Source organism: Halichoeres trimaculatus, unplaced genomic scaffold (genome assembly GCF_033239565.1).
Source record: "Halichoeres trimaculatus isolate MK-OKI-2021-1 unplaced genomic scaffold, fHalTri1.1 fHalTri1_scaffold_16, whole genome shotgun sequence".
NCBI lineage: Eukaryota > Metazoa > Chordata > Actinopteri > Labriformes > Labridae > Halichoeres > Halichoeres trimaculatus.
In genome coordinates this window covers 2,677,930-2,695,635 of record NW_027437194.1, presented here as the reverse complement: position 1 = coordinate 2,695,635, position 17,706 = coordinate 2,677,930, and the positions used below count along the sequence as shown (strand labels likewise).

General features: G+C 35.9%; 1 protein-coding gene across 3 annotated transcripts in view; it reads left to right on the top strand.

Moving 5' to 3' along the window:
• The first annotated feature begins 3,184 nt into the window (after positions 1–3,184).
• Positions 3,185–17,706, top strand: part of kcnt1a (potassium sodium-activated channel subfamily T member 1a) — a 50,086-nt gene continuing 35,564 nt past the window's right edge. For 2 of the 3 annotated variants that reach the window (XM_074690282.1, XM_074690280.1), the window contains exons 1-4: positions 3,186–3,665; positions 6,445–6,618; positions 17,147–17,226; positions 17,496–17,619. In XM_074690282.1, the coding sequence (XP_074546383.1) occupies positions 3,496–3,665; positions 6,445–6,618; positions 17,147–17,226; positions 17,496–17,619 (548 nt within the window). In that variant the 5' untranslated portion in view covers positions 3,186–3,495. Of the gene's footprint in view, positions 3,666–6,444; positions 6,619–17,146; positions 17,227–17,495; positions 17,620–17,706 lie in introns of all 3 variants that reach the window. The other variant, XM_074690281.1, reaches the window with a different exon arrangement.

The following is a 17,706-nucleotide window of genomic DNA, read 5'->3' as shown; positions in this document are numbered from 1 at the left end:
GCTCACTATAACCTTATAATTTGTCTTTGATCTGCAGACAGAATCCACATCAAGTCTTAAAGCAATACTCTGACAGATGTGATTTTTCTCCAGAGAGAGAGAAAAAAATCCCACTTGAAACCGAGTGACTGACTCAGTCCTGAACATCCACCATGAGCTCAAACTCCTCAGCAACCTTGTGTCACCGTGTCCCCAATGAATCATATCACCTCTCCCACGTCTCCTCTGTACTTGCTCCAGTTTGCGTCATCAAGTAAACAGAGAAATAATTAATTAAAAAAAACATCCAGACTGTCAATCTTAACATTTTATTCTAATTTCTTGGCGTGGATTAAGAGTTGTGTCGTTATTCTTCCTTTAGAGATCTTACACGGTTTTAATCACTGATTTCACGTTTGCTTGTTTAATATCTTGAAGTACTGAGTCAAGAGTCTCCCAGTGTGAAGCTGATCAGGTCATTGCGTATCGATAAAGTGGAGCTAAAGAAGAATGGGCCTTGATCCAAGTCTGAGATCTGTTTTTTAAACTGTTTGGCTTTTCGTTTCACTTTGGTTTGGTTTTTCTTTTTCTGAGCTACGTCCACCATCCCAGCCGCTTGGGATAGCTTCTTCCACTGGCTAATTAACGCTCAAAGTCACTTTATGAGTTCATGAGTGTTTTAATGATCACTGAATAATTTAGCTTGTCATTGCCCAGTCTTTGTCATGGGGAAATGTGTTATTGACAGACATTTCTGAATATGAGCCAGCTAATTGCAAAGTTAAGGAGTTCAGGAGAAGTTAAAGTTTCATTGCAAAAAAAGGAGGGTGTGGTGTGGGTGGGCCAAATGGTCCCAGGCCCACCTCAAACTTTTCTTTTAATTCTTTTATTTTCTCTCTTTATGTTAATTTTGAAATACCAGTATTAAATAGGAATATCATAAAATTTTGTCACTTGATGCTTGTTTTGTTATCGTTAGATGCCCGTTTTTTTTTTTTCCAAAATAAAAATCTGTAGATTTCTGCTTTTATTTAACTGTGGTTAATGTTGCTGCTCTTCCAGCCTATAACACATGGGAAGTTGAGGTGGCGAAGCCCACTGGTAAGGTAGTCAGTGGGTGTCGGACAATTTGCAAAAGCCACAACACGAATGCAAGAGCAAAAACATGAATTTTGCAAATTGCCCGACACCTACAAGCCACTGTACATCGGTGTGTTAGAGCACTACTCTTTGGCCGATTGCTGTCTGATGTTATCAAGTATTGAAGTATCAAAAAACATCCAAATCTGCTTTAACAGTACTATACCTATATCCTTAACTATATAGTTATACAAAGTTATTTACTATGAAAAATTGGAATATTTTTGCAATAGTATGTTTCATAACTACAAAAATATTCCATTACTCATATAATTCATACAAATAACGATAAAGTGTGTTGTAGTAATTTTGTTTAGCTCATATTAAGCGTATATATCCATTTATTTCTAATATCCAAGTGTCTTCAAGTAATTACATTTACCTCATGCTGATTGTCTGACATGGAGAGTACATATCTAGGAATACAAAAGTGTATATTTATAGATTCATATGTATGTATTCATATATATATTTGTTTATATGCTTGTAAATTGTATATTGTACATATATATGCATAAGTCTAGTTTCATATATTTATGAGTGCTGTCAGGCAATTACAAAAATTAATCTAATTAATTACAGGATTTGTAATTAATTAATCTAATTAATCGCATTTTAATCTCATATCTGCTTAAGGTCCCAAAATAAAGTATTTGAATTCCAGGACATTAAAATTACATTAAAAGACATTTAAAACATTTAAAAATAAGGTGGGAATGTATACAACACATTTTTAGGTACCCTGAGGCATAAGGAACACATGAAAAAGGTTTTATGGTTCTATCTTTACAAAATCTACACAGTCCTGCACCTAAGATAAGCTGATTTGATTTTTAGGACCGTTTTTGCTTCTGTCACATTTTTACTCGATGTTGACTCAATTTTCACTGCAATATGAACTTCTATACTTCTATGAGGTCAGGAGAACCAGGGCTAAAGGCTAAAAACTGTGAGGAACTATGTACAAAACACTTAATTCAAGTCTTGGATCAAAGAAAAGTGAAGTATTCTCAGTTTTACATGCTCTGAACACACAAACTGTTGCTGATTGGTGCAGAGCAGCCCCAAGCTGAAACATGACACCAGGAAGATGGAAGCAAATTTTCAAAGAATTCTTTAGATTTAAATACAGGACAAATATCGATCATTCAGGGCTTGTTTGATGCAGTAAAGAATGTAAAATTATCGTGTATTGTTTTTTACAGAATTGAGCAAACGGTTGATTTTCTGCAGATTTTCAAAAAGGACGTGTGAATAAACGACATGTGGACGGCAGTCCCCCAAAAATCACTCTCGCTTCCTCCCGGTTTAAAGCATACTGCTGACGTCAGTTGTGATACATTCAGGGACCGTCGGAAATGTGTAAATCTGACGATAACACCTCTTATTCCATGTAGGACACACGGTTTGTAAATGCCAGACATTTGATAAGTGCGTCTTGGAACACCCCGCGGGTTTGGGATCCAGATTAATCTGCGTTAATTTTTATAACGCGTTAATTTGCAGTGTAATTAATTAATATATATATATATATATATATATATATATATATATGAATATATATATAGTTTTTTACTGTTATGAGATAAGGGTAGGCGTTATAAGCTCTGCTTCAGCCTACACCTTTACGAGTCAGTCCCTGTTTTGATGATTTGATCATTTTCTGTTTGCTTTGCTTTTGTATTTTTCTTCCTTCTGTATTTATTTTTATTTTTCTCTTGTCAAATTGACCAAAATTAATAAATCAAATCACAAAAAATAAATAAATAAAATCACTAATTTTTTTAATACAAGGCGATTTGGCCCACAAAGAATTGAAATCCTGGCTCCGTCCCTGACTTAAACTTCTCAGTGAGAAACTTTTTTGTCTTGTCCTCACTTTCTTTTCAAAGATTTTTAGTCCCTTTTTATTTTTGTTCGGCAGAGCTGCAGTACCGCAGAGCCGCCACTAGATGGTGGTGTTGCACGCGCACATAGAGAGCAGGGCGATAATTCAACAGTTATGTCATTAGGTGTACTGTACAGCTGCCTCAGGAAGAAACCCTGTCCTCACCGACATGTTTCCCGCCGCAGACCTGTCCTTAGCATGTTGTATCTTTAAACACCTTTGATCCAGACCCTGAGATGATTCCTCCTGAATCTGTCAGTGTGTGTCTGTAAAGAGTTAATCATCCAACTGTCACTTTGCTCGCCGCTTCTCTGCTGCGTGGGCGCGAAGCAAAAACTCTCCCATACCTCCAAAATGCACCTGAATAGGTGAGGAGGGGGGCGTTTTTCCCCCCTCTCAGGAAAAAAAAAAAACACCCGGGGCTTTTTGCAAAAGAGCGCATCTTTCTCTCCGGGTGTGTTCACTCCTTTCTGGCACATCTCCCTCCGATGCAATTAACCCAGGAAGAAGACTTTGTCACGGGGGACTCTACGCCGACCACCGCCGCTCCTCAGTCCGACAGCAGCGCCGGATCTTCGGCCAAAATGTGCAGTGAATGTTACGTGAACCAGTCATTCGTGAACGATGATGGGACCGTGAACGCCAACCACAGACCACGGTAAGAGACAACTGAGCACCAAGGAAGTGAGGGGACAAACTTTAGGAATCATTTAAGGAGACAAAGGAGGAATAATTAAGTTTATTATTTTATGTGTGTGTGCCATTCTTTGTCATATTTCTAAAAGTTATCATCCAGCATGGAAATAGAAGAGGGTTTGTCACAGCTTTGTAAATATAAAGAGAAATTTTGCTTTATTTTTTCATGTGAGGCTGTTTTTGTCATCCATCCTTACACTGCTTCCAATGTCCTGTCACCACCGCTCTGTCTAAGCCATAAAATCCTGTAAATGATCCACTAAAGTCTTATTTTATTACTCCTTACCCCCTTCATAGGGATGGTCAGCTTGGCGTCATCCCTGTTTCCTGAAATCTAAATACTTCTTAGTGTTTTCTGCTCCGTTTGGTCAACTCTGATGGATTGATTTCACAAAGCCTCACAGGAAATACAGCCTCCATCTATTATACATCAAGTTTGACAAGTGTAATTGAGGACCAGGAGGCACAGAGATGGAGGAGTGGAGAGGTTGAAGGCTTTTTATAAGACTGTTAAGGGACAATTTTGAAGATACAAGAGAAAAAAGATTAAAATCAAAGCTGTAAAATCAAAAATATCCATATTAATAGTTCTTCACTCCTGGAGTTTCTATTCATCATGACGCCAGCTTCAAGTTAAAGTTAAAGTCCACTTCTCCTCTTCGCCTCTGATGAGAAAGAGGAGGAGGAGCTGGACGAGATGACTCAACATCTGCAGCTATTAACATCTCAGTGAAAAGTTGTGTCTTTCTCCCGATCATTCACATTTTTCTTTTGTCTTTTATCAAATTATTCAATTTGATACTGAGATGAAAATGAGGACCAGCCCCAGGGTTATTGGGTAATCAGCGTTTTAATGGGGAACAAGCATCCAGCCACAGTCGGTGAAAGTAAATTAATCATCACTCCACGACACCAAAGTGTTTTGTAATAAGCTTTTTATTGCTACAGCATGTCAGTGAGTTAATATTAAACTCTTGATGTCACTCAGGGGTTAGAAGTGGATCAATTAGCGAGGATGAAGAACAATTATTACGTTGAAATGTTGCACTCTTCACAGCTTTCAGATTTGGTCTGACTCTCACTGTCCAAACTTTAAACATTTCAGCATTTTCAGAAGAAGCATGCTCACATTTTTCACGTATTTAACTCTTTAACTTTTGTAGATATTTAAAATTTTCCATTTTTTTCCTCCCATTGATATGAATGGAGGTGTTCTGTCACCATAGAAACCACACGACTGTGGTGATAAAAAAGTCACAGAGTAACAATTTGTCGAAATGCTGACTCAGCGTTTTAATATTCCAGCATTTGCTGGAAGGAAAGCCCCCCTGTTTTTTTTTTTTTGCACCCAGTTTTAAATTAACATTTATTTATATATATATCTAAAAACGTTTCTTTAAATATTTTTTTTGCAAATTTCAAAATTAAATTAGAATTTTGTAGTTTTTTGCAATTTTTTTAAATTCATTTTTTTAGTATATTTTAATTCTTTAGATAAAAAGTTTTGCCAATAAGTTATATTTATTTTTTTTATTTTTTTGTAAATATATCTAACTTGATAAAAAATAGTAAAGTTTTTCATTTTTAGTTACAATTTTTGCAATTTTTTAAAAAATTCTGCATATTTAAAAATTGCACATTTATTTTTTATTTAATTTTTTTTAGACATGCAGGACTAAGTTGTTGTTTTTTTTGAAAAAAAGAAAAAAAAAGGAAAAAAAGGAAAAAAAAGGAAAAAAAAAGGAAAAAAAAAAGAAAAAAAAGGAAAAAAAAAAGAAAAAAAAAAAGCATATTTTTTTGAATTTTTGCAAATTTTTGATTCAATTGTTTGTGTAATTGTTCATAACCATGACCAATTATTTGATCTTTTTTTTTTTTTTTTAATTTAGGCTCTCACTTTTGATGGTGTCCGTTATGCAAAAGCTAGTTCCAGCTAACCTGATTGGACAAGAGTCCTCCTGTAGTCCTCACAAAAATAGAAGTCAGCAACAGCGCTGAAAGGAAGCTCTGCCACTAGGTTGCCTTTTCTCTGATACTGCGACAGTAAATATTGTCCCAGTGTTCATGACATGTAAGAGCGTGGGCCTCAAACACCAAGGTCTGCCAATAGCTCCACCCCTTACAGGCCTCCAGAAGGCTGGCCAATCAGAGGGAAGAGGGTTTTTTGTTGAGCACGGAGCCTTAAAGAGACTCGGAAAGAGACTAGGGATGCACTGATGTTGTGAACCTTTAAACCTTTTTAGTCTAATTTAGCAGAAATGTCAAAGACTTGCACTTTTCAGCTTCTTGAACTTAAAGAGTTATAGCTTTAATCAGCTTTTAGTGGGCACATGTGAACTTAAAGCTGGGGACCTTAAGCTGCTCAGTAGTGCTGCAGTTAGTTTACATTGTGCTGTAGACAAACACAGAGCTCATCATGCTCTTTATTGTCTGTGTGACTCTGGGGTGCTGTTTGATCAGCTCGTATCACAGAACAAACAAAAAGGAGTAATTGCTCCGTAGTCAACGAGCTCACTATGGATTTTCTGGGTTTGGGCAGAAATTCACTCTGTCGGTGTTTGACTCTGCTTTTTTGTCCTGTTTCTGTTCAACTCCTGCTTTTCTTCATCACTGTATCAGTCCAGAACCAGAACCATTTCCTCCTATGCTTCCTTTCACTGCTTTCTATCCTCTCCCCTCACTTATTTCTTTCTTTTCACCTCCCTCGGTTTCCCTCCTGTTTCTTCACTGTCCTCCTGCAGCGCCTCTCGAGCCCCGCTCCAGACCAACGCCAACAGCAGCAGCAGCAGTGGGGTAATCTTAGACATCTCCACCCTGAAGATGGAGCAACAGGAGAGTGAGGTTCCTCCGCTCCCACCACGATTCCGTTTCAGGGACCTGCTGCTCGGGGACCAGAACTTCCAGAACGACGACAGGTGGGCAGCAGACCAGAGAAACACCAACTCACAGGAGATAGGTCTGACACAGTTAGAAACACACATGTCAGGTCATTTCGATGAGGGGCAAAAAAACATCACATTCCTGCATGTCTATACTTAACATGCAGGTTTTCAAAGATACATATTCATGTATAAAGCTCTTCACAAGACTTGCTGAAATGATCGGGTCACGGCATAAGGATCCCCTAACTACGTCACTACACATTGGAGGGAGCTTTGGCCTCCAGAGGACCAGCCAATCAAAGGGAAGGGGGTTTGTGGAGTGGGGAGCCTTAAAGAGACAGCAGCTAGAATGAATTGGAGGGTTTCCTAAAAGACCAATGTGAGGAAAATAGAAACTTTATTTAGGCTGAAAATCATGTAAAGCTTCAATGAGGTACCAGAGAGACAGTAAAGACCCCCTCCTCCCCCCAAACAAGCTTTAGCTTTTAAAAAAAAAAAATCTTCTTTGAAATAAAAAAAAGAAGTCTTTTAAAAAATTTTGTAATCATTTGGATTCTTTAAATAAGAAAATGAATATTGCTGATTTATTATAATTATTATTATTATTATTTTTGCAAACACATTTAATTAAAAAAACTACATTTTTAAAATTTGAATTTTTAATTTAAAGTTTTTGAAATTTTCTGAAGATTTTGCAATTTTTTTTAATTTCAAATTAATCTGAAAGTTTTTTATTTAGTTGTTTGTGAATTTGCTCATAACCACACACATTTGTTTCATCCGTTTTTTTTTTTTTTCAGAATTTTTTTTTTTTTTTTACTCCATGTTTATACTTTAAATAAAAAAATAAATCTTGCCAATTTATTATTTTTTAAAAAATGTTTTGGAAATACATTAAACTTGAAAAAAATACTGATTTTTTAAATAAATTTTTTTTTGATTGAAAGTTTTGCAATTTTTTTTAAATTTTGCAAATTTTTTGGATTTTTAATTTATTTAAAATTTTGATTTTTTTTATTTGGTTGTCTGTGAATTTGTCCATAACCACACGCTCACACACACAAAGTTGTTTGATCTGTTTTTTCTTTTTTTCTGATTTTTTTCTTTTTCTTTTTTTATTCATTTTAATTCTTTAAATAAAAAATAGATCTCGCCAATTTATTACTTTTTCTTTATTTTTTTCAAATAAATTTAACTTGAAAAAATTAGTTTTTCTTTTTTTTTAGTTGAAAGTTTTGCAAAATTTTTTGAAAATTTTGCAAATTTTTTAGATTTCGAATTTATCTGGAAATTTTTTTGATTAAGTTGTTTTTGAATTTGTTCATAACAAAACACAGTTGTTCGATCAGTTTTTTCTTGCTGTGTTTTTTCTGAAATTTTTTAATTTTAATTAAAAATAACTTTAAATAAAAAAATAAATCTTGCCTATTTGTTATTTTTTCTTTATCTTTTTGCAAATAAATTTAACTTGAAAAATTTACTAAATTTTTTAAATTTTGGGGTTTAATTGAAAGTTTTGCAATTTTTTAAGATTTCAAGTTTATTGAATTTTTTTTGCTCCAGTTGTTAGTTCATAACCACACACACACAATTGTTTTTTTGTTTTGTTTTTGTTTTCAGCTCTCACCTTTGATGGGGTCCATTACGCATTAACCAGTTCCAACTAACCTGATTGGAAAAGAGTCACCCTTTAGTCCTTTTCAAATTGAAAGTCAGCAACAGTGGATTATATTTATTACCCCCAAGAGAACAGGTTTCATTTGATCTCTCTGTATATATTATTTTGTAATATAACTTTTTAATTTCTGTTTGATTATTGTTGATTTTTTTTCTTTATCCAGAGTTAACTGTCATTATTATCCTTTAGTGGTTAAAAAGAAGAAGAAAGTCAGCAACAGTGCTTTACTGAAGCTCGGTCAATAGGTTGAACTTTCCCAGACATTATTTGATCCTCACCATCTTTTGTCACATATGGCGTCACTTAAAGCCGCTGGTTGCAGAACAAAGACCATAAGTACAGTGAACAGCTTCTTATGTTGCATTCAGTGCCATGCAGCTGACCTTTGCACAGTGTTGCTATAATTTAGTTACATCACCTTTACAGCGCGTGGAGCTTTTACCCTGTTTACTGCTTACAGTGTTAGCAAACACAGCTACACATAAAATGCAGTTTGAATTGCTCTCCAGCCGCGTGTGTGAATGTTTAAGTGCTGCAGACTTTACCTTGGAAGAGGAAGCGGAGAAAGAAAGATGGCAGAGTGTGTGAGCTGTCCGTGGTGCTGAAAAACAAGAGGCTGAGTTAGAAGAAACAACACTTCAAACTTGTGTTTATCGAGCACTTTATTGAGGATTTCAGTGACAGAATTTAAATCAAGGTCTCACAATCAGGCCTGGTGTTTTACTTCCCCTCGTGAACATGTGTTTCTGTTTTTGCACCCAGTTTTCTGCTTCATTTGTTTTCATCCTGTGATTCAAAACACTGAGCAGCAACAGATTCCCATCCTTTCTGCTTTTAAAGTCCAACACAACAAGTGGAAAAATAACTCGAAAACCGTGTGTCCCCTTTCCTCCTGCTGAATTCAACGAGCTCGTGTGGCTAGTTATTCGCTCTCATCTGCATCTCCTGCTGATATTTATTCAGTTTTATAATCCAGGATTGTGCCAGATGGACCTCATGAGAGTGATGATCAGATGTAATTTTAGACGTGATTACAGCTGCAGCATCGTACCTTTGAGACTGCGATGCTGTTTGTGATACTTGACATATCTATTCGACGCTGAAAAACAACACGCTCTGCCAGTGCTTTCGCTCCCATGTAACCTTTCCCCAGCTGTCCTTGCAACAACCACTCTTCTCCGCGCTGAAGCTGTCTGCGGTTTCATCTTCTGTTCAGACACTTGTTCCTGTTTTTGCTCTTGTTCTCTGCAGATAAACCTGTGCTCTGAGCTTTGCAGAGCGATGTTCCAGCTTAGGTTTTTAGTTGTCAGATTCACAGCTTGTGTCGGTGGCTGTGTATGTATGAAGTCCTAAATGTCACTGAACACATCCGTCACTCTTAAAGGTGTCCATGCATGACGAGAAACGAGCTCTGACACATGCTCCTTTTTCCTCTGAAGTGGTTTTTCACCTTCTTGAATTCAAGCCTGATTTTCAGGTTTACAACATGTTTCAAACGCATTTTTCTTTTTAGCAACCTGCTTTTATTGTTATTCTGCAGACTCATTTCTTTTATGTTTTGAAAGATGTTATTTTAAAAAACTGAAAAACAACCCCTCATTCATACAGATAAGAGTAAATAGACTTAAAAACAGACAGTGACACAAACACCTGAGCTGATAGGGCTCTGTGCAATATGCTAACAAAGTAGGGATTGGAATTCTACAAATGATTGAAAATTATGTTTGATGGAAAATAGTGTTAAGACAGAATATCAGATGCTGAAATTGAAAAAAGTGTCTTTTTTTAAATGAAAAATAAATGGGGCTGCATGGTGGTGCAGTGGTTAGCTCTGCTGCTTCACAGCAAGGAGGTCACCAGTTTTCTAAATAAGAGTCCAAGATGAACTCTACCTCTAAATGTGGCAAGAAATGAGCAAAAAATAAAATGAAAAATGATGAATGAAGTGATATTATCAATTTATGTTATAAAAATCAAGTATTTTTTTTAAATTAAAATTTTTGAAAATTTACAAGAATTTTTTTTTTTAATTTTTGAGATTTTTTTAAAATTTCAAAATATTTTTGAAAATTTGCAACTTTTTATTTTTTTTAATTATATTAGCAAACATTTGAAATAAAAAAAAAGTTTCAACAGTACCAACTTTCAATACTTTTGGGTGTTTTTATGTGGTATCAAATACTAATTTGTTTGACGGTAAAATCTGAAAGTTTTTCTATTAAACATATTTATTTCTCAATATATAACCTTGTTATGCTGTGTTCATGTCCAGCATGGAAAATCTCCTACTCTTCCACTCCCTCACAGTCACAAGGATGGGTTTAGGTACCTAAACATGATACAGTTTGATTTTAACTGAAGTGGTACCCAGAACTACAAACAGAATTCAGTTGGTACCTATAAAAGTACCTAATCTAGTACCCATCCCTGACATAAACACAGTGTTGCAAGATTATAGTGAAGAATAAATATGTTGAATTGAAAAACTTTGAGATTTTATTTTTAAACAAATTAATATTTATTACCACATACACACACACAAAACTACCAAAAAATTAATTTAATTTAAATTAATTTAATTGGATTAATTAATTTGATTAATTAATTTGATTAATTAATTTGATTAATTAATTATATTATATTTATTTTTTTAATTTACATTTTTAATGATTATTTAATAATAATATGCATGTGTAAAAAAATAACAAACAAAAAAAACAACAACAAAAAATAAAATTGGGATTACTGAAGAAACCTAGATTCTGTCGCAATCTCTGTAAAAATGACAGGTGGCAGTGATCTTCAGAGCCTAAAAACAGACATGACTCTGGAGTGGATGTCACTGCATTAGCTCTGTATCACTTACAAAAACATTGTTCCACTATGCTGGTATAACTGATAACAATCATAGTTAATACAAAATTCAGACAAATTAATTATTGATATGAATTAAAAAATGTTATTTGAAAAGCTAAAGCTAAATGTCAAAAAGTTCCTGTATTTTGTCAGAAAGACTTTGCCCTAAGCTGGGTCTCCTCAAGTTCGGTGAAAAGCCACTCTGAGTGCCACTTCAGCTCCCGTGTGGGCGAAAGGGGGTCAAGTGGACTGGCCTTTTCCGGTATTTTCTCTGACTGGTGGGACAGGTCATCTATAAATTACTACTGTAGACACTTTCAAATTAAGCAACAGCAGGAAAAGGTGGGAAGGATGCAGAGGAATAGAGAGTGAGACACGGAGAGCAGAGCCTCCTACATTGTTGATTTTCTGTTCGCCTGTAATTTTCTACTCAAATCTAAAAGGACAGAAAAATACAGGAAACGTCTTTCTGTCGCTGCTGAATGTCAGTAATAATGTGAGAAACTCCAACTCAACGAGGAACAGAAAGTGGATGAGAATAACAGATGTGCCTGCCTTTAGGCTTCAAGTCATTATGGCTCTGTGTGAGGCGTTCGAGGCCCTCCCATAAAACTGTAAACTGGACTATTCTGCACCTGATGTCTGGAGACAGAAAGCAGGTCCATGATCCATGTGACCATACTTCACTGTGTCATTGGGAAAGCGAACAGCCCTGCCAGGAGCTGCAGCTCAGCTTGTTACAGAGCAACACTGTCAGGCAACGTTGCTGTGGCAACAGGCCCGCGAGGGAGGGAGACGGAGAGACTGAATGTTGCCTATTTCTATAAATATTCCCATAAGCTTTTCTTTTCCCGCGAAATAAAATGATCAATCAACACATCACTTCCCTTTGATTGCGGCTGTTGCCTGGCCGCCATCATCAGCATGTTTTGATATTTTTTCTTTTGAAAGTTATAAAAATAATTTATCCTGAAAATAAAAAGGTTGTTCCGTTTGAAGCTGAGGGGAGGCGCGTTGGTCAACAAGCTTTTTCACTGTGGGATTAAGGAGTAAGAACACGACGCAGCCACAGGTGTCATGGATCCGAGACTCGTCATCCCCACCTGGGCCAGTCCGTCCATAAGCACGTGGAGGTCGGACCCTATTGGTGGTGACACCGGGCAGAGGTAGGACGGAGAGGGACAGCTTTTCTTTTTAATAACAGCTGACAGTGGGGCTGTATCGTTCTTCGGGAGGTTAATGTTTTATTTCTGACGAGGTTGAATTACCGTCTGGCAACAGGTGAGTTCGCAGGTAAACACCGTGAGCACGCGCTGACAAATTTCCGCGCGAACAGAAACTGCAGTTAAAGAAATCCGTATTAACATCAATACAGTCTTAAGATTAACCTTAATATCTGCTTCAAATCATACTTAATGTAAGAAAATAACAACTCTTGATGCTTAAATCAGGCCTAATACTTAAATTATCACATTTTATATCAGAGTGCAATGACAAAGTAGAAATATCAAGGCATATTTTTGGTCACAAAGTTGAAAAACTTACATTTTTTTTAATTTGTGGAACTGACTTTCAAAGATATTCTGTTGTAAAAGTCTTGTTCTCAGAGTTTTATTTTGTCTATAACAGTTTCTTGAGGGCTGTAGGTTTAATTACAATATGTCAATCCAGCAATCTACAAACAAAAACATGTTGAGTTTTATTAAGTATTTTAAAGAAAAAGATAGTTGGTGATTTTTTGTAAAGATTTATATATACCCAAAAAAGGGAAGAAAAAAATGTTGACAGTAGTTTGAATTGCCTCCCAAAATCAATAACTTTTTTCGACTACATATTTCATCCGACATTGTAAAAACATGAAAATAGAAGTGAAATTTTATGTAGAACCATGCAAACAGAAAATAATGTGTTTTCTTGTTATTGTTGTCACAAGGACCCTAAAGGTAACAAAGCCAGGTGAATGAAGCTAGTAGCGATGATACTTCAGGAAACACTGCAATATGTTTACATTAATAGTCTAATTTTCTACTATTCAGTTTAAAGGGGCTGTGACTTTTAAAGTGGTCTTGATAAAGTCTCCTTTCTGGATATCTGCCTGAACCTAATCCCCACTTCAAAATCAGATTCTCAGCCCCAATATAAACTTTTTCAAAATGCTACTTCTTAGCTTCCTGATTGGGTCGATGAGCTATATTCACTAACGTTACAATTTACAGACACGTCTCACAACACTAAGCTGCCGATAGCACTACACATGGACGGCTACTAAGCTACTGTATGAACTGAGAGTTAGCTTGATGTCAGGTTAGCCTACAGGTATATCATAGCACCTGGCTGACGATAGCGCTACATATGGACGGCTACTTAACTACTGTACAAACTGACAGTTAGTGAGTTGTCACGCTAGCCTACTGGTATATCATAGCACCCGGCTGCCGATAGCACTACATATAGACGGCTATTTAACTTCTGTACAAACTGACAGTTAGCTTGTTGTCATGTTAGCCTACGGGTATATCGTAGCATAGGGCTGCCGATAGCGCTACATATGGATGGCAACTAAACTACAGTACAAACTGTCAGTGAGCTTGTTGTCATGTTAGCCTACAGGTATATTGCAGCACCGTGCTGCTTCATATTGACAGCTACTAAACTACTGTACAAACTGTCAGTTAGCTTGTTGTCACTTTCGCCTGCTAGTATATTGTAGCACCATGCTGCCGATAGCGCTACATATGGGCTACTTAACTGGTGTGTGAACTGACAGTTAGCTTGTTATCACGTTAGCCTACAGGTATATCGTAGCTGCCGATAGCACTACATATTGACAGCTGCTAAACTACGGTTCAAACTGACAGTTAGCTTGTTGTCACGTTAGCCTATGGGTATGTTGTAGCACTGGGTTGCTGATAGCGCTACATATAGCTGGCTACTGAAGTACGCTACAAGTTTACAAGTATACCTTGTCCATCCCTCAAAACTAAAGCAATCAATTTGTTTTCTGCCCGAACAAAAGTATCATTATTCATTAAGTATTTTATCAGATGTGCAGGAGCTATGATTCGGTTTAGAAACATGTTTCAGACTCGGTTTATGATCAGGTTTCTCTCTGTTATTAACGAACACCTCAAGGTGGATTAATCTGATGTTATCAGACTTTCAGAGCCACAGAATAATTTCAGTAGCAGAACTTTCTATGCCGCAATTAGTTTTTAAAAAGATCTGATTACTCCCAGAGCAGAGCGTCTTATCGCCAGAAACTCTATGTGACAGGAGTATGACTAATGTCAGACCACTTCAGCTGGTAATTGTGTGCTCGACAGGATCTGATTATGGGCCATTACTTGCACCACAATGCGTGAGTGTGAATGTGGGTGGGTGAAGGGGGTTAGACAGACAGACTGACAACAGTCTGTAGAGCCCTCACATGTGACATATTGATGCCCAACTGGTGGACACACGGATGACAGAGGATCCCTCTGAAGGGTTTCCTCTTTTCTGTTTTGGGATTTTTTTTTTCTTCTGTTTTTTTGTACCAGACGTTCTGAAATAGCTGTCAAACGCGGAGTCACTCCATCCAGCTACCCACACTGTTTTTATTTTTCCCCATCCCACTGTGAACCTTTCAGCCACGATCCAGAACTCTAAATTTCTACAGCAGCTTTCAACCTCCATCAAATTCCTCTAATCCATTTTGTGCTCGCGCTCTCTTCATTTCCCTCTGTTTGCACTCTCCTCTGAAGTCAGCTCTGTGAAGATTAGGCCTTAATAGTGTAAAGATTCGCTCTGTGTTGCCAAGCTACTTGCTGGTTGAGGTTTTTTTAACCCCTCTTGTCAACCAGCGCCCTTTGTGTTCTGCTTTGTCTGAAAACGTGCTTGTATGGTTGCTCCTAAGCATGCACGTGTGTTTTCAGTTAACTGAGCTTTGCTGTAATAACGAGCAGTGGGCGATCGTAGAGTTGACAGACATAGAAATAGGCGTCTGCTACCTCATTGTTGGTGACAGTGATGGCATTGTTGATCACAGTGACCGCTCTGTTGTTGTTGTTTTTTGTCAGATAACTCCAAAATATATACAAATATACTAATAAAAACACTCTTTATCTGATCATGATGAAATTAATCTGATGTAATGGGTAAATCCAAAATCCCCACAATGATGAAATAAGTAAAGCTTGGGGGGGGGGGTAATAAATAAATAAATTAAAAATTCAATGTCTGCCATGTGACAAATGTTGTATTATATATAGGGACTGAATAATAATAATTATAATAATAATAATAATAATAATAATAATAATAACAACAATAACAATAATAATAATAAATAATAAAACTACGACTACAACAAAAAAAAAAAAACAAAAAAAAACAAAACAAAAAAAAACACAAAAAAGATTTAAAAGATTATACTGGTGCCTGTCCCTTGAGCATATGCCGTATTTTTGACTGTTTTAAAATTCAAAGAACAAATATTACTACAGTGAAACTCAGGGAAAAAAAATTAAATGTCTGCCATGTGACAAATATTGTATTATTATTATTAATATTATTATTATTTTAATAATAATAATAATAATAATAATAATAATAATAATAATAATAATAACAACAATAATAATAATAATAATAGTTTTAATAATAGTTTTATCATGAATAATGATAATTATAAATAAGACTACTACTACAACCAAAAAAAAAAAAACACACACAAAAAGGTTATATAGAATATATTTGTGCCTGCCCCTAGTCCATAAGCCATGTTTTTGACTTTGTAAAATATTAAGAAAAATTTTTACTACAGCGTAGATCTTGTGTAGAATAAACTCAAATCTATGTACTTTGTTTTATAAGGCAGAGCACTGGCTTTAAAGCTCCTGTAAGAATTTTTTGATCTGTTTCTGAAACTCAACAAAATTAACAGCAATGCCTTTGTTTGGCAAAACCATCAAGCCAGAACCACAGACAACACAGGTTGAATTTTTTATGCTGTAATTTTAAATGCCTGACATCATCACATGGGGGTAGGTGTCAGGCTTATATTGGTGAAACTAACTTTCTAATTTAGCTACAACAAATATCCAAAAAGAGCTCAACATTTGACAGATTTGTTAGAAAATACTGTTGAATTATGATGGGTCGAAAACTGCAGGTAGCTGTGTAGATGTGCCACTTTGTCTACAGGGGGCGCCAGAGGCTACTCAAACAGAAAGTTCCTCACAGGAGCTTTAAAAGGAGAAACTTGAATAAAAAATCATTTTACCTTACGAATATTATCTACAGAAAAAAAGAACAGAAAATTAAATAAAGGAAGTTAAAGTAAAAAAAAAAAAAGGTTAAAAAAAGAGGAATAATATCAAATAACAGTAAATGATAAAATAATTATCTGTTGAGGGTCACATTTTTTTTTTTTTTGTGAGATTTCAAATTGAAAACGAAAAGTCTAGTTTAAAACCATTAAGCAAAGGTGAAATTACTTAAATTCAAACCTTGACTGTAATTACCTTTGTGAAATTAGAGCAAATTAAATAGCAAACAGACTTTTAAAAAAATCAACGTTATCCTTTTATTATTATTTCCTGACAGTATCTGGTACTTAAAAAAAAAAAAAAAAAAAATTACTATTTTTTATTTTATTAAAAATAGTATTTTTAATATTTTTATTTTATTTTATTATTTTATTAAAAATATTTTTTTTCCTTTCATTGTTTCCCCTCTCTCGTCCTTTTTTTCTTATTTCTAACTCTGGCTGAAACCACCCTTGATGATGTCACCGCTGCTGTTTCAGCTCCTCAGTTTTAGCTGCGTGTCCCTCAGCTACCTGGTTACCCAATAATTGAAAACACAATCAAAGAAAATTACCAAACGCTCTTCAGGCACATGAATAGACAAACAGCATTATCTTTGATCACGCTGTCATAAGTTTCAATTTTGAAAAACTGCTCCAAAAAGAAAATCCCAAATTGCTTCTCCTGATTGCTTTCTTTCTCTTTCTCATCTGTTTGTTCTTGTCCGTCTCCTCTGCAGAGTGCAGGTAGAGTTTTATGTGAACGAAAACACCTTCAAGGAGCGTCTGAAGCTTTTCTTCATCAAAAACCAAAGATCAAGTAAGTGCAAGCTATCTTTTCATGAATTTCTAATTTAGCATTTCGGCATCGTTGATGGACGTCACAATGAAAGACTCTGCTTTATTTGTGCTGAATGCAATGAAATAACATTTGCAGCACTATTACCCACGAACTGTAAATCTACACAGATGAAAGCTCGTACATCCTCTGATGCTCCTCGTGATGAATAAAAATAATCAAATTATCGGCGCTGCTGTGAAGCTGTTTGTTGTATCTGTGTTGTAAATGGTCGTCTCCTCTGCCTTTAGGTCTTAGGATCCGTGTGTTTAACTTCTCCCTGAAGCTGCTCACCTGCCTGCTCTACATCATCAGGGTGGTGACGGACAACCCCAGTCACATCGCAGGACCACAGACTGCTCCCAGCGGCAAATGGTTTGTTCCCAATAAGAGAAAACACAAGATTTCAGCAAACTTAGGATAGTTAGTTTTCTTTTAAGTGTGGCTGTGTGAGGCACTCGT